Source organism: Rhinopithecus bieti, unplaced genomic scaffold (genome assembly GCF_001698545.2).
Source record: "Rhinopithecus bieti isolate Rb0 unplaced genomic scaffold, ASM169854v2 scaffold_5315, whole genome shotgun sequence".
NCBI lineage: Eukaryota > Metazoa > Chordata > Mammalia > Primates > Cercopithecidae > Rhinopithecus > Rhinopithecus bieti.
This window is the reverse complement of record NW_016804639.1, coordinates 12,032-37,533: the sequence shown is the minus strand read 5'-3', so window position 1 is coordinate 37,533 and position 25,502 is coordinate 12,032. Positions and strand designations below refer to the sequence as shown.

General features: G+C 33.4%; 1 protein-coding gene across 1 annotated transcript in view; it reads left to right on the top strand.

Annotated features, from left to right (window-relative positions):
* Positions 1–25,502, top strand: part of LOC108527938 (ribosomal protein S6 kinase alpha-6-like) — a gene marked incomplete at its 3' end in the record, with an annotated part of 41,529 nt that overhangs the window by 7,420 nt on the left and 8,607 nt on the right. The window contains 5 exon segments of the mRNA XM_017869505.1: positions 1,730–1,772; positions 3,929–4,040; positions 5,476–5,555; positions 15,781–15,887; positions 16,175–16,212. Coding sequence (XP_017724994.1) covers positions 1,730–1,772; positions 3,929–4,040; positions 5,476–5,555; positions 15,781–15,887; positions 16,175–16,212 — 380 coding nt within the window.

The window sequence follows — 25,502 nt, the reverse complement described above, 5'->3', positions numbered from 1 at the left end:
GTACCAGTAGTCATTGTATTCTTCATTTTCTTACATATACAGTTTAAGAATGTCCTTGATGAGACATTAACAATTATTACATTTATTAAATCTCAATCCTTGAATACCCTTTTTTTGAATAATCTGTGATGAAATGGGAAGTACATGTTAAGCCCTTTAGCCACATAACAAAATAGAATGATTGTCTCAAGGCAGAGGACTTGTACAAATTTTTTGAGTTGTGACCTGAACCAACCATTGTTTTCATGGATCACCACTTTTCCTTGAAAGGACAATAAACTATGGTTACCTAAATATGCTTATTTGGTAGGTGTTTTCTCAAAAATGAATGAAATGAGCCTGTTCATAGAAAACAACTGATACTCTTTTGTCAATGGTAGAATCTGAGCTTTCCAGCAAATAATTGAATTTAGGCAGATGTTTATTTGCCACATTGATGTTGTCATCTTCTTAATGCAGCTATACTTCTTTTTATTATGCTTCACTTCATTGCACTTCACAGATATCCTTCACTTCATTGTGCTTCACAGATATTATGTATGTGTGTGAATATATATATGTGTGTGTGTGTGTGTGTGTGTGTGTGTGTGTATAGAAGGTTTGTGGTAACCCTGTGTTGAGTAAGTCTTTCGGTGCCATTGTTCCTCTAGCATATGCTCACTTTCTGTCTCTGTCTCATATTTTGGTAATTCTTGCAGTGTTTTAAATGTTTTCCTTACTGTCACATCTGTTATGGTTCTTTGTGATCTGTGATCTTTGATGTTAGTGTTATCATTGTTTCAGGGTGCCATGAACCACACACACATAAGACAGTGAGCTTCATTGATAACCGGTGTGTGTGTTCTGACTGCTTTACTGACCAGCTGTTTCCCCATCTCTCTCTGTCTCCTTGGGCCCCTCTATTCCTTGACCTACAAGAATATTGAAATTGATCTAAATAGTAACTCTACAGTGGTCTTGGAGTGTTCAAGGGAAGGGAAGTGTTCTGCATTTCTCACTTTAAATCAAAAGCTACAAATTATTAAGCTTGGTGGGGAAGGCATGTCAAAATCTGAGATAGGCTAAAAGCTAAGATTCTTGTGCCAAACAGATAGCCAAGTTGTGAATGCAAGGGAATGTTCTTGAAAGAAATTAAAATTGCTACTCCAGTGAACATATGAATAATAAGAAAGTGAAACAGCTTTATTGCTGATATGGAGAAAATTTTAGTGGTCTAAATAGAAGATCAAACCAGCCACAACACTCCCTCAAGCCAAAGCCTAGTCTAGAGCAATTCCCTAGCTCTCTTCAATTCTGTGAAGGCTAAGAGAGGTGAGGAAGCTGCACAAGAAAAGTTTGAAGCTAGCAGGCGTTGGCTCATGACATTTAAGGAAAATAGCCATTTTTGTAACATAAAAGTGCAGGGTAATGCTACAGATGCTGATGTAAAAACTATAGCAGGTTAGCCAGAAAATCTAGCTAAGATGATTGATAAAGGTGGTTACACTAAACAACAGGTTTTAATTGTAGAAGCAGCAGCCTTCTATTGGAAGAAGATGCCATCTAGTCTTTCATAGCTAGAGCGAAGTCAGTGCCCAGCTTCATAGCTTCGAAGGACAGGCTGCCTCTCTTGATAGAGGCTAGTGATCCTGGACCCTTTAAGTTGAAGCCAGTGCTCATTTGCCATTCCAAAAATTCTAGGGCCCTTAAAAATTATGTTAAATCTACTATGCCTTTTGTCTGTAAATAGAACAAAACAAAGCCTGAATGACAGCACATCTGTTTATAGCATGGTGTGCTGAGTATTTTAAGCCCAGTGTTGAGACCTACTGTTCCGGACATTTTTCAAAATATTACTGCTCATTGGCAATACTCCTAGTTACCCAAGAGCCCTGATAGAGATGTACAAGGAGATTAACATTGTTTTCATGCTTGCTATTACAATATCCATTCTGCAGCCCATGGAACAAAGAATAATTTTAACTTTCAAGTCCTATTATTTAAGAAATACATTTTGTAAGGCTATAGTTGCTGTAGATGGTGATTGCTCTGATGAGTCTGGGCAAAACAAATTGAAAACCTCTGGATGGGACTTGCTATTCTAGATGTCATTAAGAACATTTGTGATTCATGGGAGGAAGTCAAAATATCAACATTAACAGGAGTTTGGAAGAAGTTGATTCTAACCCTCGTGGATGACTTGGAGGGGTTCAAGACATCATTGGAGGAAATCATTGCAGATGTGGTAGAAATAATAGCAAGACAACTAAAATTAGAAGTGAAACTAAAGATGTGATGGAAGTGCTGCAGTCTCATGATAGAACTTGAATGGATGAGGAGTTGCTCCTTGTGGATGAACAAAGAAAATGGGTTTTTTGAGATGAAATCTACTTCTGGTGAAGATGCTATGAACATTGTTGAAATGACAACAAAGGCTTTAAAATATTACATAGACTTCTTTAATTAAAGCAGTGGTAGGATTTGAGAGGATTGAATTCACTTTTGAAAGAAATTCTACTGTGTGTAAAATGCTATCAAATAGCATCAAATTCTATAGAAAATTATTTCATGAAAGGAAGTCAATCTGTGCAACAAACTTCATCATTGTCTTATTTTAGGAAATTGCCACAGCCACCCTAACCTTCAGCATCCACCACCCTGATCACTCAGCTGCCATCAACATTGAGGCAAGACCCTCTACCAGCAATAAGATTATAGCTCACGGAAGACTCAGATGATCGTTAGCATTTTTTAGCAATAAAGCATATTTAATTAAGGTATATAGGGTCATAATATTTGTTTGCTCTTTATTAAGGTAACAAAAAGTGGGCCTGGGTCTTAAAAAGGAGGTATGTAGCTCAAGTTTGTCTTTCATTGTGTTATTTATCTCTTACATCATAAAATTCTCCAAGGTCAGGACCAGGTCATCTATTTTAAAAATTTTCATTTCTATAGTAGTATTTATATACATTATGATTTATTAAATCTAAGGAAAGTGAGAAAATATTANTTTATTAAAATAGAATTTGGCAAAGCGTATTTTAAGAAATATGCTGTGTATTACTTGCATAAAGTGAATAGATGTAGCTATTTTTAACATTGGTATTTGTGGCAGTTTTTCTAGCCAGTAGGTAATGTTACTGGATTTGATATTGGCATATGCCTTAACTTAGTGAGAATGCACCCTAGTAAAAATTTGATGCTAGAAAAAAGTGACATATTTCATTTAATTTAAGCTTATTAACTTAATTGGGCTATACTCTTTTCTTTCAAAATTCTTGACTTTTCCTTTTCTGTCTGTGTCAGTATTACATTTTGAGAAAGCACAACCATTTGCACGCACTATCTTTTAGGGTGTGATAAAAATACCGCTTATGATCACTTTCAATCAGTAAACTCATTTGAACAATTAAAGAGATCAATAGGCCAGGCATGGTGGCTCACACCTATAATCCTAGCACTTTGAGAGGCTGAGGTGGGTTGAACCCGTGAGCCCAGCCCAGGAGTTCAAGACCAGCCTGAGTAACCTGGTGAAACCCTGTCTCTACAAAAAATACAAAAATGGGCCAGGTGTAGTGGCACGCTCCTGTAGTTCCAGCTGCTTGGGAAGCTGAGATGGGAGGATTGCTTGAGCTTGGGAGGTGGAGGTTGCAGTGAGCTGAGATTTTGCCACTGCAGTCCAGCCTGGGCAAGAGAGCAATACCCTGTCTCACCACCAACAACCACCAAAAAAGATGAACACATAATAAATGCATATTCGCTACATACCTATTTATGCCACCTTAACCTGTCTCTAGATGTAATGAATATTTTTGCTTTCTGAGAATATGGTCATTATTATCTAAGAATATGAAAACTGAAAATTTAGGCATTTATGAAGTTACATTTTATATATTTATATTTGTTGTTTGGTAAATTATTGATAGACTCTTAATTGAAATGATATAAGAGAGTAAAATTGTACCTTTATGTAATTTTAGTTCGAGACAGAGTTCGGACAAAGATGGAGAGGGATATACTGGTGGAAGTAAATCATCCATTTATTGTCAAATTGCACTATGGTATGTAATCTTTCTTTTATTCTTGTATTTATTTTAATCCTTATTTATTAATATGGAATTAGAGAATTATGATTTCCTTTCACACAATACTATAACAGGAAATAAATACTTTAGACTTACTTAGTATATTCAACTATGTAAAATGTATTTTTTCTGAAATAAATATCAGTATTTAGTTATTTGTTGTATGTCCTTCATTTTTCCAAGTTGGTTAACTTGTTTAAAGTAACAAGATAGTGTTTTTCACTTACCTGTCTGGTAGTATTTATGTACTCTACTAGGCTGTAACTTCATAATCTTAGACTATAAACTGTTGTGATAATTTACATAATGACCACACTTATCTATTTCCTGGTTATATTCTAGAGGACCATGTGGTTATGTTAGTCTGCTTGAGTTATTTTTTATACTTAATGGAAAAGGACTATTAGTAAGAAGCAGTAGATGTAATGGAAAGAACATGAACTTTGGAGTTAGACATTTCTCAATTTGAATCATGGCTCCATTGCTAATTTAACATATGGATGAGATCAACTTTATCTATCTATCTGTCTGTCTGTCTCTCTCTCTCTCTCTCTCTCTCTCTCTCTCTCTATCTCAGATATAGTGTACTTTGTCACTTCCATTTTTCTATATTTAAAAAAGTAGCAGTTGTTGATTTTATTCTTAGTGTAATTTTGACAAATAATGCATTAAAATATATACCCAATTATCACTATTAAAAACCCATAAGAAATTTCCACCCATTATTCTTTTACTCCTTGTTATACTAACAGAATAAAAAAAGTAACATCTAAAGACCTTCCCAAATCTGTAGTAAGTCAATCCGTAAACGCTTATTGTGTGCAAAAATAGTGTATTAAATTCAGTGGACTATAGAAATGAAACACTTTTTGACCTCAAAAAGTTTATAACCTATAGAGAACACAGAGATGTAAAGAAATTAATTGTACAAATCAAAATGGAATAAGTACTATTAAAGAGGTATAAATATAATAAGATCTCAAAAGTAGCAGCAAGTAATTTCAATGAAGAAGAGGTTAAGGAAGCTGTGGAAAAATGTGAAAAGGGAGACATCCTGGAAAGTTTAATAGAGGAAGTGGCATTTTTTTTCAGCTTTGTAGAATTCGTAAATTTTCAGTAGGTTTGATAGGCTAAGTTTAGGCAATTGCAGTAGAACATACTTCATAAATTAGGAAATTTTTGATGGTAGAAGTTCTGTGTAAAGCCACATTCAAGGGTGATTATGTTCCGGGAAGGGGTTTATAGCTATTTCAACACTGGATTAAACACTGGGTTTAATTTTGAGATGTTATCCATTAATGGACCATGTGAGTAAATACTGTGAAATTCTAAACATATATTAATTTAAAAGCATACTAAGCTTTTTAAGCCTTTGAGATTGTCCTGTTACTACATTCTAATTTTTAATTAGCCTTTCAGACTGAAGGGAAACTGTACTTAATACTGGATTTTCTCAGGGGAGGAGATGTTTTCACAAGATTATCCAAAGAGGTAAGTAGCTGTACATTTTTACTATATTTTCTTGAAACAAAACTAAGAAAAGTATCACTTTTGTTCTTCCACTAATTACATTTTTCCTATTGAAATTTTAAATGGTAGCTACTCTGTTTGTTTCATTGCATAGTATTTGGTAATCTGCCTGATAATGGCATTTTCTATCATCTCAATGTGCTACTCATTTTCTTAGGCAGAAGAGCAATATGAATAACTGGATAAAGTAGATACGGGCAAGCCTAGGACTTTGGCTACTCAAGCTACCTAAACACCTCTGGGAGTAGTGTTTATTCATTTTAAAATAGCTTTATGGAGGTATAATTGACATACAATAAACTGTACATACTAAAGTATACAATTTTATAAGTTTTTACATTTGTATATAACTGTGAAACCATCATTACCATAAGAATAATTAGCATATCTGTCATTCCTTAAAGTTTTCTTGTGTCCCTTTGTGATACCGTCTTCCTGCCCTAACCCTGCTGAATCTGCTTTCTGTCACTATTTGGTTTGTATTTTCTAGGAGTTTATATAAATGGAATCATATGGTATATTCATTTTTTTTTGTCTGGCTTAACATAATTATTTTGAGATTCATCTATGTTGCATGTACTAATTACTCATTTTTATTGATGGGTAGTATTACTGATTGTATGGATACGTCATGATTTGTTTATCATTCACCTGTTGATGAATTTTGGGTCATTGCAGTTTTTGATATTACTAATAAAACTGCTATAAACATTCATGTACAAGTGATTGTATCATATGTTTTCATTTCTCATGGGTAAATACCTAAGAGTATAATGACTGGGTCATGTGCTAGGTGTATGTTTAACTTTTAAAGACACTGCCAAACTGTTTTCCAAAGTGATTATATAAATTTTACATTCCCACCAGCAGCGTAAGAGAGTTTCAGTTGCTCCACATCCTTGCCAACATTTGGTATGGTCAGTCTTTTAAAATTTTTGAACATTAGATTAGTTTTTAGTGGTATCCCATTGTGGTTTTGAATTACGTCACACTAATGACTAATGATATTGAGCATCTTTTCATGAGCTCATTTGCCATCTATCCTCTTGGTAAAATGTCTGTTTAAATTTTCAGCCTGTTTTTTTTAGTTGGAATGTTTGTTTTCTTATTGAGTTTTGAGAGTTCTTCATATATTTTGGATGTAAGTCCTTGATCATATATGTTATTTGGAAATATTTTCTTCTGGTCTATAGTATGTCTTTTCATTCTCTTAACACTGTATTGAAAAGCAGAAGTTCTTAATTTTGATGAAGTCTGATTTATAGGATTTTTTTCCTTTTATTGTGTTTTTAATGTTCTATATAAGGAATATCTGCCTAATTACAGGTAAAGATTTTCTATTATGTTTTCTAGAGGTCTTGCAGTTTGAATTTTACATCTAGATTTAGGATCCGTTTTGAGTTCATTTTAGTATATGGTTATAGGTATGTGCAGAAGTCCTTTTCTTTTGTTCACATAGATATCCAGTTGTTCTAGCATCATTGTTGGAAAAGTCTGTCTTTTCTTCCCTGAATCACCTTACATTTTTTCTTGAAAACCAATTGATCATATATATGAAGGCCTATTTCTGGATACTCTATTCTGTTCATTGGTCCATTTGTCTATCTTTATTACAATTATACATTGTCTGAATTACTGTATCTTTATAATATGTCTTGAAGTGAGGTAGTGCAAATCCTTGAACTTTGCTTTTCTTCTTGAAAGTTTGGCTCTTCTAGGTCCTTTGCATTTCCATATCAATTTTAAAATCAGCTTTTCACTTTGTACAAAAATGCCGTGCTGGGATATTGGTTGGGATTTTATTGAATGTATAGGTCAATTTGCAGATAAGTTACATTTTAGTAATATTGAGTCTTTTAATTCATGGACATGATATCTTTCTCAGTTTATTTAGGTCATCTTTAATTTCTCCCAGTATTGTTTTCAGTGTAATTCTTGCACTGCTTTTGTCAGATTTACCTCTAAGTAAATCCTGTTTTTAATGTTATTGTAAATAGAATTGACTTCCTAATATCAATTTTAAATTGGGTGGAAACACAGTCAATTTTTTGTGTATTGAGCTTGTTTCCCACAGTCTAGCCAAACTTAATACTTCTAGCAACTTTTAGAAATAGAATTCAAAGGTTGAGAAAGATTTCTGTAACTGTTTTTTCAGAGTTTTATAAAAAATCAGAAATCAATTTTAGATTTATTCAAATGCTTTTTCATCATTTATTGAGATTATAATGTTTTTAGTCTTACTGTGGTGAATTACAATGATTGATAGATGTTGAACCAACCTTGCATTTATGGATGAACCCCACTTCGTCTTGATGTATTACCCTTTTTATAAAGTTGGATGATATTTGCTGAAAATTTGTTAAGAATTTTGCATCTGTTTTATGAGGGATATTTGTGATTTCCTTGTATTATTTTGTCTCTTTTTAGTGTTAGAGTAATTCTGACTCCATAGAATGAATAGGGTATAGTTTTTGCCTCTTTAACTTTCTGGGAAAGTTTGTGTAGATTCAGTGACAAATTGCCCTTATATGATTGATAGAATTCACCAGTGAAGGCATCTGAACCTGAAGTTTTTCTTACAGGAAAGTATTTAACTACAAAATCAATTTATATAATAGACTTGCGTTATTTCTTTTGGAGTGAGCTTTGATAACTTGTGTCTTTTAAGGAGTTTGTCTATTTCATCAAAGTTACTAAATTTATTGGCATAAAAATGTTCATAATATTCCCTTATTGTCCTTTTTGTAGTTGTGGAATTGTTAGTGATGTCACTGCTCTCACTTTTGATGTTGGTAATTCATGTTTGCTCTGTTTTTGTTCTGTTTAGCCTCACTAGAGATTTGATATATCAATTTTATTACTCTCAAAGAAACAGCTTTTGGTTTCATTGATTTTTCTGTATTCTATTTCTGTTCTCTATTACATTGTTTTCTGCTTTAATCTTTTTTACTGCTTATTTTGTGTTTCATTAGCTTTTCTTTTTCTGTTTTTTAAGATGGGAGCTGAAGTTATTAATTTGAGGCCTTTCTTGTTTTCTAATAATGTAGGTGTTTTGTGTTATAAATTCCCCTCTGGGTACTGCCTTAGGGTCATCCCACAAGTTTTGATATGTGTCACTTATTTTCTCTCAATTCAATGTACTTTATGATTTCCTTTCTATTTCTTTGACCCATTGGATATTTAGAAGTCTGCTTAATTTACAAATATTTGGGCATTCTTCCACATATATTTCTATTGTTGATTTCTACTGTAATGTTGTTGTGGTCATAAAACATACATTGTATGACTTTAATTCTCTTAAACTTACTTTTATTTGCTTTATGCTTCAGAATATCATGTATCTTGGTAAATGTTCCATGTCCACTTGAGAAGAATGTGTATTCTGCTATTTTTGGGTGGTGGAAGGTCCTATAAATGTGGACTGTATCAAGTTGTTTGATAGTGATATTAAATTGCCTATATTCTTTCTAATTTTCTGCCTATTCTACAAATTTTTGAGACAAGGATTGACACCTTTTACTTTAATTATGAATTTGTATATATTTTCTTGAATTTCTGTTAGTTTTTGTTTCATGTGTTTCAAAGTTCTGTCATTAGGTACATAAGCCTTTAGGGTTATTATTCCCTCTTGATGAATTGATCCCTTCATCATTATGAGATGACATGACTGACTTTGTCCCTGGTAATGTTCTTTTCTTCAAAATCTAATTTGATACTTATATGGTCACTCCAACTGTTTTCTAAAAAAGTATTGTTAGTTTGGTATATCTTTTTTCATATTTTAACATTAGCCTATTTGTGTCTTTATATTTAATGTGTGGTACTTAAGGAAGCATAATTTCCTTGTTTTTTTAATCCAGTCTGAGAGTGTGTCTTCTAATTGGGATATTAGACCTGTGACATTTTATGATTATTTTTGCAGTTGTATTTAAATCTACCATCTTGCTATTCGGGATTATTTTTGTTGCATTTGTTCTTTGTTCTTTTTTCCCTCTTCTCCTGGCTTCTTTTAATTTTTTTTTTTTTTTTTTTTTTACAATTTCATTTTTATCTCTGCTGTTGGTTTGTAAATATTATCCATAACACTTTGTTGTATAATTTAATAGTTGCCTTAGGATTTGTAGTATAAGTTTTAACTCAGAGATCAGGAAAATACGGTCTTCAGGCTAAATTTGGCCAGTTACTTTTCTTTGTAAATAAAGTTTCATTGGAACATAACCATACTCATTTATTTAAGTATTGTCTGTTCCTTATGTTGTACTTCAATGGAATCATACTTGCATAGTCATTTTTACTGGATAGCAGGCATGGTGGATTTAATTTTCTTACATTCTAGATACCTTTATTTTCATATAAGTAGTATTTAGCTCTTTTCTAGGATGCAGTTCATTGTCTTGTAAACACTTTGATCATTTTGGGCCTTGTGTTTAAGCTTTAGTCATGTGGGACTAGGGAAGTATTTAGTTTAAGATTAATTTTTTCTCAGTATTGAAACATGTCCTCTCTTATACTCTAACAAACACTCTTTGATTTATGAGGCTTTTCACTCTCCCTTTTGGGAAGAGGAGCTAGCTCAGTCCTTTGTGAGCTGAGTGGGCTCTTTCTTTTAATCTTTTAAGGTTTTTCTCTTCCTGGACTTGGGCGGGGGTAGTTTCCTTGGATCCGTGTTTGACTGTGTATATGTATGTATGTATGTGTGTGTGTGTGTGTGTGTGTGTGTGTGTGTTTTGAGGTGCAGTCTCAGTCTGTTGCCCCGGCTGGAATGCAGTGGCGTGGTCTCAGCTCACTGCAACCTCTGCCTCCCGGCTTCAGGTGATTCTCCTGCCTCAGCCTCCTGCATAGTTGGGACTACAGGTGCACAATTAGCCTGGCTAATTCTTGTATTTTTAGTAGAGATGGGATTTCACCATGTTGGCCAGGGTGGTCTCAAACTCCTGAACTCAAGTGATCTGCCCGCCTCAGCCTCTGAAAATGCTGGGATTACAGGCATGAGCCCCAGTGCCCCGCCCATGATTGACAGTTTTTTATTGGATGGCAGGCATTGTGACATTTAGCTTGTTAAGGTGATGAACATTTTTGTATTTCTGTAACTATTATTGATCTCTGTTCTGAGATATAAAACTAGTTTGATCCCTATAGGTCTTACTTCTAAAGTTTGTTAGATTGGACCAACACAGCTTTCAGTCAGGGGTTAATTTTGCTCCACTACTGAAGCAAAATCCTTCTAATTACTTTGTCTGATGTCTTATGAATTATGAGATTTTCTGCTTTGGCTGAAGGCAACAGGAACTATTCCTGGCCATGGTGAGTTCATCGATTGGTTCCTCTAACCCTTCATTCCTTTCCTGGTTTAGGGTAATGTCCTCACTCACATGTGCTGAGTATTTCTCTGCTGAATGATTGAAGGAGACTGTCTGCATATCTACAGAGTTCTCTTTGTGCAGTTTACTCTTCTCTAATACTCTATCCTGTGAATTTTGTCCTCCTTCTCCAAGACTCTCTGTTCTGGCTTATCTACTCAGGAAGTCTTTCAGGCTCCACCTGACTTAGCCCTCCCTGTACTACCACTTGGAAACTCTTTCCAGGTAGTAAGCTAAGGCAGTTGTGGGGCATACTTCATTTGTTCTCTGTCTCTCAGTATTCAGTGTCTTTTGTTGCCTGATGTCCAGTGTCTTGAAAAGTATCATTTCATATGTTTTGTCCTGTGTTTTAGATTTTTCAGGCATGAGATTAAATCCTGTCTTTGTCTGCTTCATTTTTTCTTTAAGTAGTAGTCTGGGAGTAGCATTTTAATTGGGTGATAGTAGTTCAATGTCTTACTTCCAGAATTTACAGTGTAGAATGTGGGAGAGCTACTGTTGATTCCCAGAGCTCTGGAACTTGCTGTGATAAAGGAACAGTGTGTTTCTGGTATGCTAGCCAGTGCTTAAGTGGCTAAGGTCTCTGGCTTATATCTGTCTACCTCCAGTGTAGAATGTGCCATGCGTGAGCATAGGGTGTGTTATTGGTATATTATTAACTATAGAACATAATTCAATATGTGAAAGGGATTGTCTAGGACCCCCTTCTAAGGAGGGTCTTTAAAGGACCTTGTTAAAAACTGGTACCAAGGCATAGAAGGACAACAGTATAATAAGGCTCCATTATTCATGATTTCTTGCGTTAGATTTTAGAAGTGTCACAAATATGCTTGAGAAATTCTTGTAGTCATTTCTAATTTTCTTTTAAACTCTTCAGACCTCCATTCTCGATGTGGGACTATCTAAACCCATACTAGCACAGAGATGCAGTCAGTAAGTTTTGATTCCTAAGTCTGGAATATTAGGTAAGAGCAAGCATTTTAAATGCATTACCCAAAAGATAATAAATTAGTACATTGATTGAGCAGTCTTTTAAAAAATGATTCAATGGTTACTTCTGTAGACAGCTTATTAATAATCAGATGTTTGTTGGTTATACTTCACTTGTGTGTACAAAAAATTGTTAAATAATCCAAAATGAGGACATGTTTTTATAGCTTAGAAAAAGACTTTTTAAGTACATTTTTGTGTGTTTTAAAGAATTTTATAATGTATGTCATTTGTATTTTAAAGGGAAAGATACCTATACAAATTTCCCTTCCTCAAAATGCACACACACACACACACCCCCCCCACACACACACACAAATACACAGGTAAACAAACAGAACTCTTAAGCTGTGCTTTATTTTGCTTATATCAAGAAAATGTAGTAGAATGAATGGCTGATTATTTTAACGCTGTCAGTTCTTCTAATGTTAATTTATTGGCTTAACAAAATTCCAAATAAAGCCACAATAGGGATTTTTGTTTGATGTTGACAGATTTTATAGTTTCCTTGGAAAAGTAAACAAATGCAAAGAAATAACATTTTTTGTTTGTTTGTTTGTTTTTTGAGACAGGGTCTTACTCTGTCACCAGTCTGGAGTGCAGTGGCATTATCCTGGCTCATTGCAGCCTCAACCTCCCAGGCTCAGGCAATCCTCATGCCTCACAAGTAGCTTGGACTACAGAAGCATGCGCCACTATACCCGGCTACTTTTTTTTTCAGTAGAGATGAGATCTTGCTATGTTGCCCAGGCTGGTCTCAAACTCCTGGGCTCCAGTGATCCTCATGCATTGGCCTCCCCAAATTCTCTTGTTTAAAACTTTATAAAGTGTGCATAAACAAAACATTATAGTATCAACACGAGATTAGAAACATACTGTATATCCCCAAAGTATCCTGTTATAGATTACTTACCATATATCATTATGATAAAGGAAGAATCACAAATTGCGGCAAAGAGATTGTTCAATAAACAGTATTTGAGAAATCGCTTAAATATTTCAAAAAATCGTTTTAAAATGCCATCTCTACCATATCCAAAATAAATCTTACTTACATAAAAGAGCTAAATCTTGAAAACCAGCTAAATATTTTGTTGACCATTGGATGGTGAATTTCTCCTTAAATCATCTATATATTTGACTAGCAAAAATTAAGGATTACTGAGCATAAAAAACTAGCACAAAATTGGATAAGTATTTGCAGCTAATATGATAGAAAACTGACATTTTTAATATTTAAGTGACTTGTACCAATTGACAAAACAGTAAGTCAGTAATAGAAAATAGACACAAACATTACTGATAATTCACAAAAAAATAGAAAGACTACTAAACATGAAAACAGTGTTCAGCCTAAAAATCAAAACTTAAATTTAAAAAATAATGCCATTTTCGCACACGAAAAGGCTTTTTACAGGGTATATTCCATGCTATCAAGGATGTGGTAAGACAAATGCTTTCATAAACTGCTGATGGGAGTGGAAATTACTATAACCTTTTTGGAAAATAATTTTGTTGTGTATGTCAGGAATCTTTGACTATTTATGCTCCTTGACCCAGCATTTCATTTTTTAAAAAAAATTCTTAATTCATTTTGAGAAAATAATCATAAATATCAGTAATATGTACATATGCATATTGCAGAGTTATTTCAAATAGTGAAAAACTGGAAATAACCTAAATGTCAAGAAGGAGAATGTTTAGGTAACTTACAGTAAATTGGTATGGTTATATTGTACAACTATTGGAAATTTTAAAGACATAGAATGCTTATGATATAATATCAACTGGGGATAAAGGAGGCCACTAAACAGTACTTATACGGTAGTCTGATTTCAACTGTATTAAAACACACATTCGTAGACACATTCAAACACAGATGTGCACAAAAAATTGAAAAGCAGATGACAAAATATTAAAAGTGCTTAGCTCAAGAGTACTGGAGTTTAGGATGATTTTCATTTTGTCGTGGGGGAGGGTGATTTATGAGTAGGACGATTAGTGGGTTGGAAAGCATTATTGGCAGTGAACCTAAAATTTGTTTTTAGAAAAGCAAACATTGCAGCATAGCATGTGGCAGAAGTGGCTTCTGGGGAAGAGTTCATTCTTATGGACGAGTATCCCTGAGTTCACGTCTTGGGCCTCCTTCTTACTAGCTGTGTTATTTTGGGCAAGTTACTTAATCACTCTGAGTTTCTTTCTCCATTTGCAAGATGTTCCTAATACCTACGTCATAGAGTTTGGAAGCTATAATAACATAATGATTGTACAGTGCCTGGCACATAATTTCTACTTAGTAATGTTTTATTTGCATCTATCATGAGGCTTTCCACCAAGACAACTTCATGACAAGGTGATAGGCTTGCATAACTGTAACTAGGCAAAGTTTTTTCTAATTTAGTTTTAAATAGTTTTTATTTAGGGTTTTCTTATGTATTAGCTTTCAGAGAACTTTCTTATTATCCTTGGTTAGAAGTTGAATAGGCAACAATTATTTTTATTCTTAACAAAAAGTCAAGTGAAAGTGATGTTTTTATACTTTTACCATTATAATATTCAAATTAATGCTCCCAAAACTTAGATAATAAACAATCTTTGTTTTTCTGTTGATCATTTAAAAAAGTAGTTAGCATATCAGAAGTTATTAACTGCTCATTCTCTGCAATTTTACTAGTAACCTGGATCTGCATTGTGAAATGCAGGGGCCATAATTCTAAATGGGCAATCAGGTTGTAAGCTATTATGACATGTACTTTATGCAGTTTTGAGCCTTCTTAATAATCCAGAGGTTTCTTTATGAAAATAACCCATTTTGAGAAAAATATTTGATTTCACCAATCTGGAGTTCTTGCTAAACCTTAAAAATTACATCTCATGGTTGATTAGTGTCCAATTCTATGTGTAAATGAATACTCACTAGTAAATGGATTTAGATATAAACCTATAATAATAATACCTTATGGTTATATGTATATAGTTTTTTAAAGTTTACAAAGCTTTTTTTTCCACATAAACTGATTTGATTCTTACAACAACCTTGTTAGTTATATAGAGCAGATATTATTGTCCTGTTTTACAGATTTAGAAACTGAGGCCCAAAGGGCTAAGTGACATGTCTGATATTACACTGCCAATTCTGATTCAAGTTCATTACTCTTCACTTCATCATAGCAGCTGTATTTCCAGGCACAAAATGATTGAGTAATATAGTGCCATTACACTCATATACATTACTAACAGAAGAGGCTTGGATCCACCCCTTAGGTCAGAGATGAGTTCACAATTGTGTGTAAGATAAGAGTTACTAATTTAACAACTTGTGGTAGTGTAGTAAAAGCTTTGGGTTTGTAGAGCCCCTAAAAGTGAAATTTCTGAGAAATGATAGTAGACAGTAAAAGAGAGAATGGTAGAAATAGTGGAATTCCCAGAGCTAAAACAAAATACCTTCTATATTTCAAATACCCTAAGGGTAACTATATTATAGCAGAGTACTAAAATTAATATTGGTATTATGGGACTAAGTCACTTTAAAAAAGGTGAATCTTGTGCTGTGCATTTAGTGTGAGAAGATATACAAACAACATAATGTTTTGGAAAGATTTACATTAAAATGGTTAATATTGAAGAGACGCATTCTTAAAGAGTTTCATTTCATTTATGTAGAAATCTTATTTCTCTGCTATTGCCAATAATTATGCCAGTCAAATAAGAATTGACTATGCTTATTATCTTATTATTTTCCTAGATGTGTCTGTCTGCTCATTTTGAAAGAAGTATTTTTAAATATACTGAATACTGAAAGAAAGATCAAATGATAATTCATTATTTTGTTCTAGGTTCTGTTTACAGAGGAAGATGTGAAATTCTACCTTGCAGAACTGGCCCTTGCTTTGGATCATCTGCACCAATTAGGAATTGTTTATAGAGACCTGAAGCCAGAAAAGTAAAGCTGTATTCTTCTTTTGTATTCATATTGTCTGTGTTTCTGGAAGTACTTTTTGTCAAACTCCATTAGGTCTTTTAAATATTATAGGGAATTCTATATGAATTACATGAAACTTGTTTGTAAAAAGTAATCTTTGTAAGACATACATTGACTTTAAGTTAATCATTTAAATTTTTAAAATATATTAAATAGGTACTGATCTATCTTAGTTTTATGATTTTTATGTAAATGTTTTATGTAAAATATTTTATTCCATCTTGTTGAATGTGAATTTTGATTTACAGCATTTTGCTTGATGAAATAGGACATATCAAATTAACAGGTATGCAGATTTTCTTATTATACCCTTAGCCGCTTGATTCATATTTTTTATTATTTTAATATAAATTTGTCTAAGCCTGTTTTTTTCTCTTTCTGAATTTGATTTGCAATTTATTCATCTCTTTAGTGAATTAAATGTTATTTGATGGTTAGACTGCTTTCAATATGTTCTAATTATAATATTAAAAAATTGTACATTAGATACACTTATTGTAAATAATTAATGATAGTTTTTTAGGTAACAATACGTCATCTGAGTTTCAGTCTAGACAGAATGATGTATCACAAGTAGTCATCACATTTGAAATATAGTGACAACCTTCCCTCTGCCTTCCCTGACTCCTGGCAACCACTTATATGTTCTACATCTCTATAATTTTGTTATTTTGAGAATGATATAGAAATAGAATCATACAGTTGTCACACTACTGAGCATTTATCCTAGAAAAATAAAAACCTATGTTCACATAAAAGCCTGTATATGAATGTTCATAACAACCCTACTTGTAATAGCCTGACTGGAAGTTACCTAAATGTTCTTCAAAAGGGGAATGAATAAATATAAATTGCCATATGTCCATGTGATGGCATACTACTCAGCAGTAAAAAAGAAAGACCTGTTGAGACATCCAGCAACTTGGATGGATCTCAAGGGCGTTGTGCTGAGTGAGCCAGTCTCAAAAGGTTACATGTGTTTTCAATAGATAGTAAATTCTGTATTTTATTATTTGAATGTTAGAACAGAGGTAAAATGAAGATGTGGTCTTTACAGATAATTTTAAATAGGTACAGTTTAAAGGTAAGTTGCTTTAAATTCCTGTGTATACTGCATCAGTGCAAAAATAAAATTTACCTCAAAAGCTGACATAAATATGAAAAGTTCAAATAAAGTTTAGTGACTCTTACTGATTCACAGCCTGATTATCTTTTCATGTACAAAAGAAATTATGTGGGTTCGAAGATATTTAAAGAGAAAAGGAAAGGAAAATAACAATCGGGAACAGTAGAGTTTCGAGATTTTTATATAATACATAAATTTGTATTTTACAGCAATTAAAAAAAATTAAAAATTAATTCCTCTTTTCATTTTTGCTTAATAAAGTATACCTCTTTTGTCAGAGGTGAGAAAGAGAGGTGGGAAAGAGTAGAAAAAACCCTATTTTTCTCTCTCTACATTAAGGTTAGTTACGTAAATAATGATGCCAAGTTGATTTGTATTTAGTATTCTCATTTTAATTCTGCTTTTGATAGATTTTAGAGACTTAAACTGTCTGAGGAGGGAAGAATAGATAGGATCAATATTAATTTATAAGCAAGGGACACAAAGCATGTAACAGGAAGAAATGTGATTCATAATTTTTTTAACAATTCAATTTATTTTCCTTGCAATGGCACAAACATTTCTTTTAAAGACTGTGTACAATAATAAATATTAGATAATTTACAGTTTTGTGATTATAACCTAGGTCAAGGTTTTGTAATGACTACATTTATAGATTTACCCTGACAGCATTCCAATGAGGTTGGCTAAAGTATGACCACTCACAGCAAGTATTTTAACCCATTTATGCCTGAGGCTGCAATTTTTTGAATTTTTGGAGTCAGACTTTGATGATGACCTTGAGCAGTAGGATATAAATAACTCCCACATGCTTAGCGTTCCAATAATGGAACACTAGGCATAAATGGGTTTAAGAATTCTTTTACAATGTTTCTTTTAATTTATTTTATGTTCTTTATCTCTCTTTCTCTTTAATTTTTCTTGTTTGCTTTCTTTCTTTCTTAACCTCCTGTGTGTCATTCCTCCCTGCTAGACGTCTCTTCCTATCTCCTTCTTTCCTTCCATATTGAATAGTACAGTAAAAAATACCAGATTGATTGCTATTTGTTGTTGACACCAGGGGGCTGTGTGCATGTTGTTATGATTTAGCAATGTCTCACCTAGGGAGGGTCTTTACTAGCATTCTGTTTTCCAAGAATAATTGCAGGAGAATGACTATTATTTATATTATATATTATTATAAGACTTAAGTTTTTTTTTCTGAAATCCTGCATCCTTTTCATACTCTGTACAAAATCCCTCCCATAGTTTATATAAAAATAACTTTATAATACGACTTGCCTCTTTAGAAAAAATATTTAATCATAATATCCCATTAAAAAGGATAGCTTGAATACAGAATCTATTTGAACTGTAATTACTCTAATCTGTTGCACTTTTTAAATTTTATTTTATTTTTTAAGAGACAGAGTCTTACTCTGTCACCCAGGCTGGAGGGCTGTGGCATGATCACATCTTATCACAGCCTTTATTTAACTCCTGGGCTCAAGCCATCCTCCCACCCCAGCCTTCTGAGTAGCTGGGACTTCAGGAACATGCCACCACATCCAGCTTTTTTTTTTTTTTGTAGAGACGGAGTCTTGCTATATTGCCCAGGCTGGTCTTGAACTCCTGGCCTCAAGCAATCCTCCTGCTACGGCTTCCCAAAGTGTTGGGGTAACAGGTGTGAGCCACTGTGCCCAGCCTATAATGTGTTTTCTGAGAGACATAATTCAGAAGCAACTTCTACAAAGAGAGAGAAGAAAAATATACAGTGGTCAGAGATGTAAATCACACACTACTTGAGCTGAGTATTTAAGAGAAAAATGTGTACTTGAGAAAATAATTCTATGTCGTTTTTATAGTTACTTGCAAACTAATCACTGAGATTGCTTTTATTTATAGTAAATATTCATTAAAGTATTATATTCTGAGTGTGCTTTTAAAGTTTAAAGTCTTACAAAAGAGTCTTTTAGAATACAAAGATGTGAAACACTGACACTCAAACCTACCCCCCAAAATAACCCTTCCATTATATAGTTGAATTGTACATTTTCTTTTGTTTTCAAATTAGTGATTTGGAAAAACCATTGTATAACATATGACTTATCTAATCTTGTAGTTAGTTTTATAGTTGTGCAATTTTTGTTAGTTGATTGCTGAACAAATTATAGTTGTTAAATAACAGTTTAGTCAGAAATAGTACGGCAAAGGAACTCTGTGGATTGGCATAAATCTCTGAAAGGTAACAGACGAATAAGAAAATTCTTCTCTCCCCCCTTCTCTCTGGAAAGGCCAAAGAAACCAGTGTTCTTCTCCACAAGCTATGTTATATTCAGCTGAACTGACCTGGAAGACTAGATGTTAATTATGTTTACTTTTGTAAATGGAATGTGCAGAGTTTACAAGTTTCAATATACAGAGAAAGAACATAGTGGCGCAGTGAAAAGATTTTTAAAGATTATACTGAAAGTTAAAATACATTAAGCTATTATCTAAGGATAAGTGATTTTTTAAATGAAAATATTGCGCAGAGTTAGAAAATCAGTTTTGGGGGGCCTAAAATTAAGAGTTAATGTTGATGTTTTGTTGTAAACGAGCAATATAGGGCTTATAGATTTTTAATTTTTAAAATGAAAGTATACTTTACATATGTTAAAACTCATCCTTCTGATGTCTTTTGGTGATGGAACTATCCTGTGTCTTGACTGCATCAACGTCAGTGTCCTGGCTGTGGTTATAGTACTATAGTTTTGCAAGATTTTACCATGGGGACACTGGATAAACAGGATCCCTGTAGTTTTTCATGTAACAGCATGCGAATCTGCAATCATCTCAAAATATAAAGTTTAATTTTTAAAAATCACTTTTTTGTGTATAGTTCTGCAAGTTTTGATAAATGCGTACAGCCTTGTAACTATCACCAAAATAAAAATATGGAACAGTTCCATAACCCTCCTCCTCCAAATTCTCCCCTTATAAGTCAATCCTTCCTTTACCCCAAGCCAACTACCAGTCTACTTTCTGTTCCCATATGTATGCTTTTTCCATAATGTAATTATGAACAGAGGCATACAGTATACAGCCTTTTGAGACTGGCTTCATTTAATTAGCATAGGGCATCTGAGATTCATCCATATTGTTGGCTGTATCAATGAATATTTTTTAAAATTGCTAAGTAGTGTTTCATTTTATGGTGGTACCATGATTTGTTTATCTATTCCTCAATGAGGAGGCATTTGAGTTGTTTCCTCTTTTGGGCAATGATGAATAAAGCCACTGTAAACCTTCATGTATAGGTTTTTTGACCATAAATTTTTATTTCCTTTAAGTAAATACATAAGGAGTGAGATCAGTTGATCATATGTTGAGAATATTTAACTAAGTGAGAAAACTTCAAACTGATTTCCAAAGTGGTTGTAATATTTTGTATACTCACCCGCAATGTCCAGTGTATCTGTATCCTCACTAGCATTTTATATTGTTAGTATTTTTTATTTTATCTACTCAAATAGGCATTAGGTAGAATTATCATGGTTTTGTTTTGTATTTTCTAAAACTAATGACACTAAGCACATTTTCATGTATTTATTTCTTTGAAGAAGTGTCTATTCAGATCTTTTGCCCGTTAAAAAATGGATTGTTTGGTTTTCTACCTATAATTTTTTATATTTTTTAAATTTAAATTTTAATTTTGTGGGTACATACTTGTATATATTTATGTGTTGTATGAGATATTTTGATACAGGCATGCAGTGCCTAATAATCACATCAGGGTAAATGGGGTATATACATCATCTCAAGCATTTATCCTTTGTGTTACAAGCAATCCAGTCATATGCATTTAGTTATTTTAAAATGTATAATTATATTATTTTGGACTATACTCACCCTGTTGTACTAGCTAATATTAAGTCTTATTTATTCTCTCCAACTGTTTTTCGAACCCATTGTCCATCCCCCATCCTCTAAGTCCCTTCCCCTGTACTCTTCCTAGCCACTGGTAACCATCCTTCTACTCTCTATTTCCATGAGTTCAGTTATTTTAATTTTCATCTTCCATAAATAAGTGAGAACGTAAGTTTATTTTTCTGTGCCTGGCTTATTTCAGCTAACACAATGATCTCCAGTTCCACCCACAATGCAGATGACAGGTTCTTACTCTTTTTTATGGATGAATAGTATTCTGTTGTGTATAAGTGCCACATTTTCTTTATCCATTTGTCTGTCAGTGGGCATTTAGATTGCTTTCTTATCATGGTTATTAAAAACAGTGCTGCAGCAAACATGGGAGTACAGATGTCTCTTCATTGTACTGATTTCCTTTCTTTTACGTATGTACTCAGCAGTGGTATTAATGGATCGTATGGTAGCTCTATTTTTAGTTTTTTTGAGGAGTGGTTGTGCAAATTTACATTCCCACCAACAGCGTATGAGATTTCCTTTCTCTCCGCATCCTTGTCAGCATTTTTTTATTGCCTGACTTTTGAATAAAGACCTCATTTTAGGGAGAAATTATATCTTACTGTAGTTTTGATTTGCTTTTCTCTGGTGATCAGTGATGTTGAGCACCTTTTCATATGCCTGTTTGCCATTTGTATGCTTTCTTTTGAGAAATGTCTATTCAGATCTTGTGCTCATTTTTTAATTGGATTATTAGACTTTTTCCTGTAGAGTTGTTTGAGCTCCTTATATATTCTTGTTATTAATCCCTTGTCAGATGGGCAGTTTGCAAATATTTTCCCTTATTCCGTGAATTGTCTCCTCATGTTATTGATTGTTTCCTTTGCCGTGCAGAAGCTTTTTAACTTGATGTGATCCAATTTGTACATATTTGCTTTTATCACCTGTGCTGGTGGGCTATTACTTAAGAAATCTTTGCCCAGTTCAATGTCCTGGCAAGTTTATCCAATGTTTTCTTGTAGTAGTTATATTGTTCAAAGTCTTAGATGTAAATTTTAATCTATTTTGTTTTATTTTGTATATAGCAAGAGCTAGCGTTATAGTTTCATTCATCTGTATATGCATATCCAGTTTTCCTAGCACCATTTATTGAACACACCGTCCTTTACCCATTGTATGTTCTTGACACCTTGTCAAAAAGGAATTTACTATAGATACATGGATTTATCTGTGGGTTCTCGATTCCATTCCCCTGTTCTATGTTTCTGTTTTCATGACAGTACCATGTTACTATAGCTTTGTAGTATAATTTGAAGTCAATAATGTGATTCCTCCAGTTTTGTTCTTTTCTCATAGGTAGCTTTATCTATACTGGGTATTTTGTGGATCCATATAAATTTTAGGACTTTTTTTTTTCTCTTTTTGTGTAGAATCTCATTCTATTTTGAAAGGTATTGTGTTTAATCTGTAGATTGCTTTGGGTAGTACGGACAATTTTAACAATTCTGATTCTTTCAATTCATGAACTTGGAATATCTTTCCATTTTTTGTGTGTCTTTCTCAATTTCTTGCATCATTTTAGTACGTTCCTTTTACATGTCTTCTTTAATTTCTTTTATCAATGTTTTGTAGTTTCATTGTAGAGATACTTTACTTCTTGTTTAATTACTAGGTATTTGATTTTCTTTTTAGCTATTATAAGTGGGATCACTTTCTGGATTTCATTTTCAGATTGTTCTCTGTCGGTCTGTAGAAATGCTACTGATGTTTGTATGTTCATTTTGTATCCTGCAACTTTGTTGAGTTTGTCAGTTCTAATAGTTTATTGGAGGAGTCTTTTGGTTTTTCCAAATGTCAGATAATACCATCTGTAAAAAAGGATAATTTGACTTCTTCCTTTCTCACTTGGATACTCTTTATTTCTTTCTCTTGTCTGATTGCTCTGGTTAGGACTTGCAGTACTATGTTGATTAACAGTAGTGAAAGCAGGCATCCTTGTTGTGTTCCAGGTCTCAGAGGAAAGGATATCAGTGTTTCCCAATTCATTATGGTACTAACAGTGGGTTTGTCATATATGGCTTTGATTATGTTGATGCATGTTCCTTCTATACCCAGTTTTCTGAGGGTTTTTTTTTTTTTTTTTTTTTTTTTTTATCATGAAGAGATGTTGAATTTCATCAGGTGCTTTTTCAACATCAGTTGAAATCATCATGTAGTTTTTGTCCTTCATTTTGTTGGTATGAAGTATCATATTATGTGATTTGCATATGGTGAACCATCCTTGCATACCTGGGACAAATCCCACTTGGTCTTGATGAACAGTCTTGTTGATGTATTATTGAATTCAATTTGCTAGTATCTTGTTGAGGATTTTTGCATTATTATTCATCAGAGATATTGGCCTGTAGTTTTTTGTTGTTGTTGTATCTTTGTTTGGTTTGGGTATCAGGGTAATACTTGCCTCATAGAATGACTTTGGGAGTATTCCCTCCTGCTCTATTTTTTGTAATATTATGAGCAGGATTGATATTAATTCTTCTTTAAATGTTTGGAGGAATGTAGCACTGAAGCCATCAGGCCCTGGGCTGTTCATTACTGGGAGACTTTTTATTATTGTGTTGATCTTACTACTTGTTATTGGCCTCTTCAGGTTTTGGATTTCTTGGTAGGTTTTATGTAACAAGGAATTTGTCCATTTTCTCTAGATTTTCCCATTTATTGGCATGTAGTTGCTCATAGTAGCCACTAATGACCCTTTGAATTTTTGTGGTATCAGTCATAATACTTCCTTTTTCATCTCTAATTTTAATTATTGGGGTCTTTTCCTGTTTTTCTTTGATAGTCTGGCTAATGGTTTGTCAATTTTGTTTATTTTTTCAAAAAACAAGTTTTTATTTCATTGATCTTTTGTATTATTTTCCTCATTTCAAATTCATTTATTTCTGCTCTGATATTTATTACTTTTCTCCTACTAAATTTGGGTTCAATTTGCTTGCTTCTCTAGTTCTTTAAGATACATCATAAGGCTATTTGAAGTTTTTTTTTTTTATATATATAAGGACTTTCAGCTATAAATTTCCGTCTTAGTACTGCTTTCACTGTATTCCATAGGATTTTTTATGTTGTATTTCTATTATCATTTGTTTCAAGAATTTTTTAAATTTCTTTCTTAATTTTTTTATTGACTCTGTGGTCATTCAGGAACATATTATTTTATTTCTATGTATTTATATAGCTTCCAAAATTCCTCTTGTTGTTGATGTCTAGTTGTATTCAATTGTGGTCACAGAAGATGCTTGATATTATTTCAGATTTTTTAATATATTAAAACTTGTTTTGTGATGTAACATATGGTCTATTCTTGAGAATGATCCATGTGCTGAGGAGAAGAGTGTGTATTCTGCAGCCTTTGGATGAAATGTTCTGTAAGTATCTATTAGGTCCACTTTTTCTATGGTGCAGATTAAGTCCGATGTTTCATTGTTGAGTTTTCTGTCTGGGAGATCTGTCCACTGCTGAAAGTGGGGTGTTGAATTCACTGGCTGTTACTGTATTGAGTTCTATATCCCTCTTTATCTATAATAATATTTGCTCTCTATATATGGATGCTCCAGTTTGGGGTACATAGATATTTATAATTTTTCTATCTTCTTGCAGGATTGACCCCTTTATCATTCATTATATAATGACCTCCATTTCCCTTCTTGCAACTTTTGCCTTCAAATCTATTTTGTATGATATAACTGCTCCTGCTCCTTTGTGGTTTCCATTGGCATGGAATATCTTTTCCCATTCCTTTATTTTCAGTCTGTATGTGTCTTTATGGGTGAAGCGTGTTTCTTGTAGGCAACAGATCATTTTTTTCTTGTTTTTTCATGGGTTCATCCAGTCTATGTATTTTGATTGTTTAGTCCATTTATATTCAGTGTTGTTATTAATGAATAGGGACTTACTCCTGCCATTTTTTTAGTTGTTTTCTGGTCTTCTCTTCCTTGTTTTCTTCCTCCCTGCCCTCCTTTTACTGAAGGTGATTTTCTGTGGTGCTGTGATTTAGTTTTTTTCTATTTATTTATTTATTTATTTATTTATTTATTTGGAGATGGAGTCTCGCTCTGTCGCCCAAGCTGGAGTGCAGTGGCGCGATCTCGGCTCACTGCAAGCTCCACCTCCCAGGTTCATGCCATTCTCCTGCCTCAGCCTCCCAAGTAGCTGGGACTACAGGTGCCTGCCACCACACCCGGCTAATTTTTTGGTATTTTTAGTAGAGACGGGGCTTCACTGTGTTAGGCAGGATGGTCTCGATCTCTTGACCTTGTGATCCGGCTGCCTCGACCTCCGAAAGTTCTGGGATTACAGGCTTGAACCACTGCACCTGGCCTCTTTCTATTTTTTGCATATTGTATGTTTTTCAGTTTGAGATTACCATGAGGCTTGCCAATATGATCTAATACCGCTTATTTTAAACTGATGGAAACTTAACACTGATTGTCTAAACAAACATGCAGAAAAACCTGATGAAAAACACTACACTTTTTTTTTCTTTTTTCTTTTTTCTTTTTATTATACTT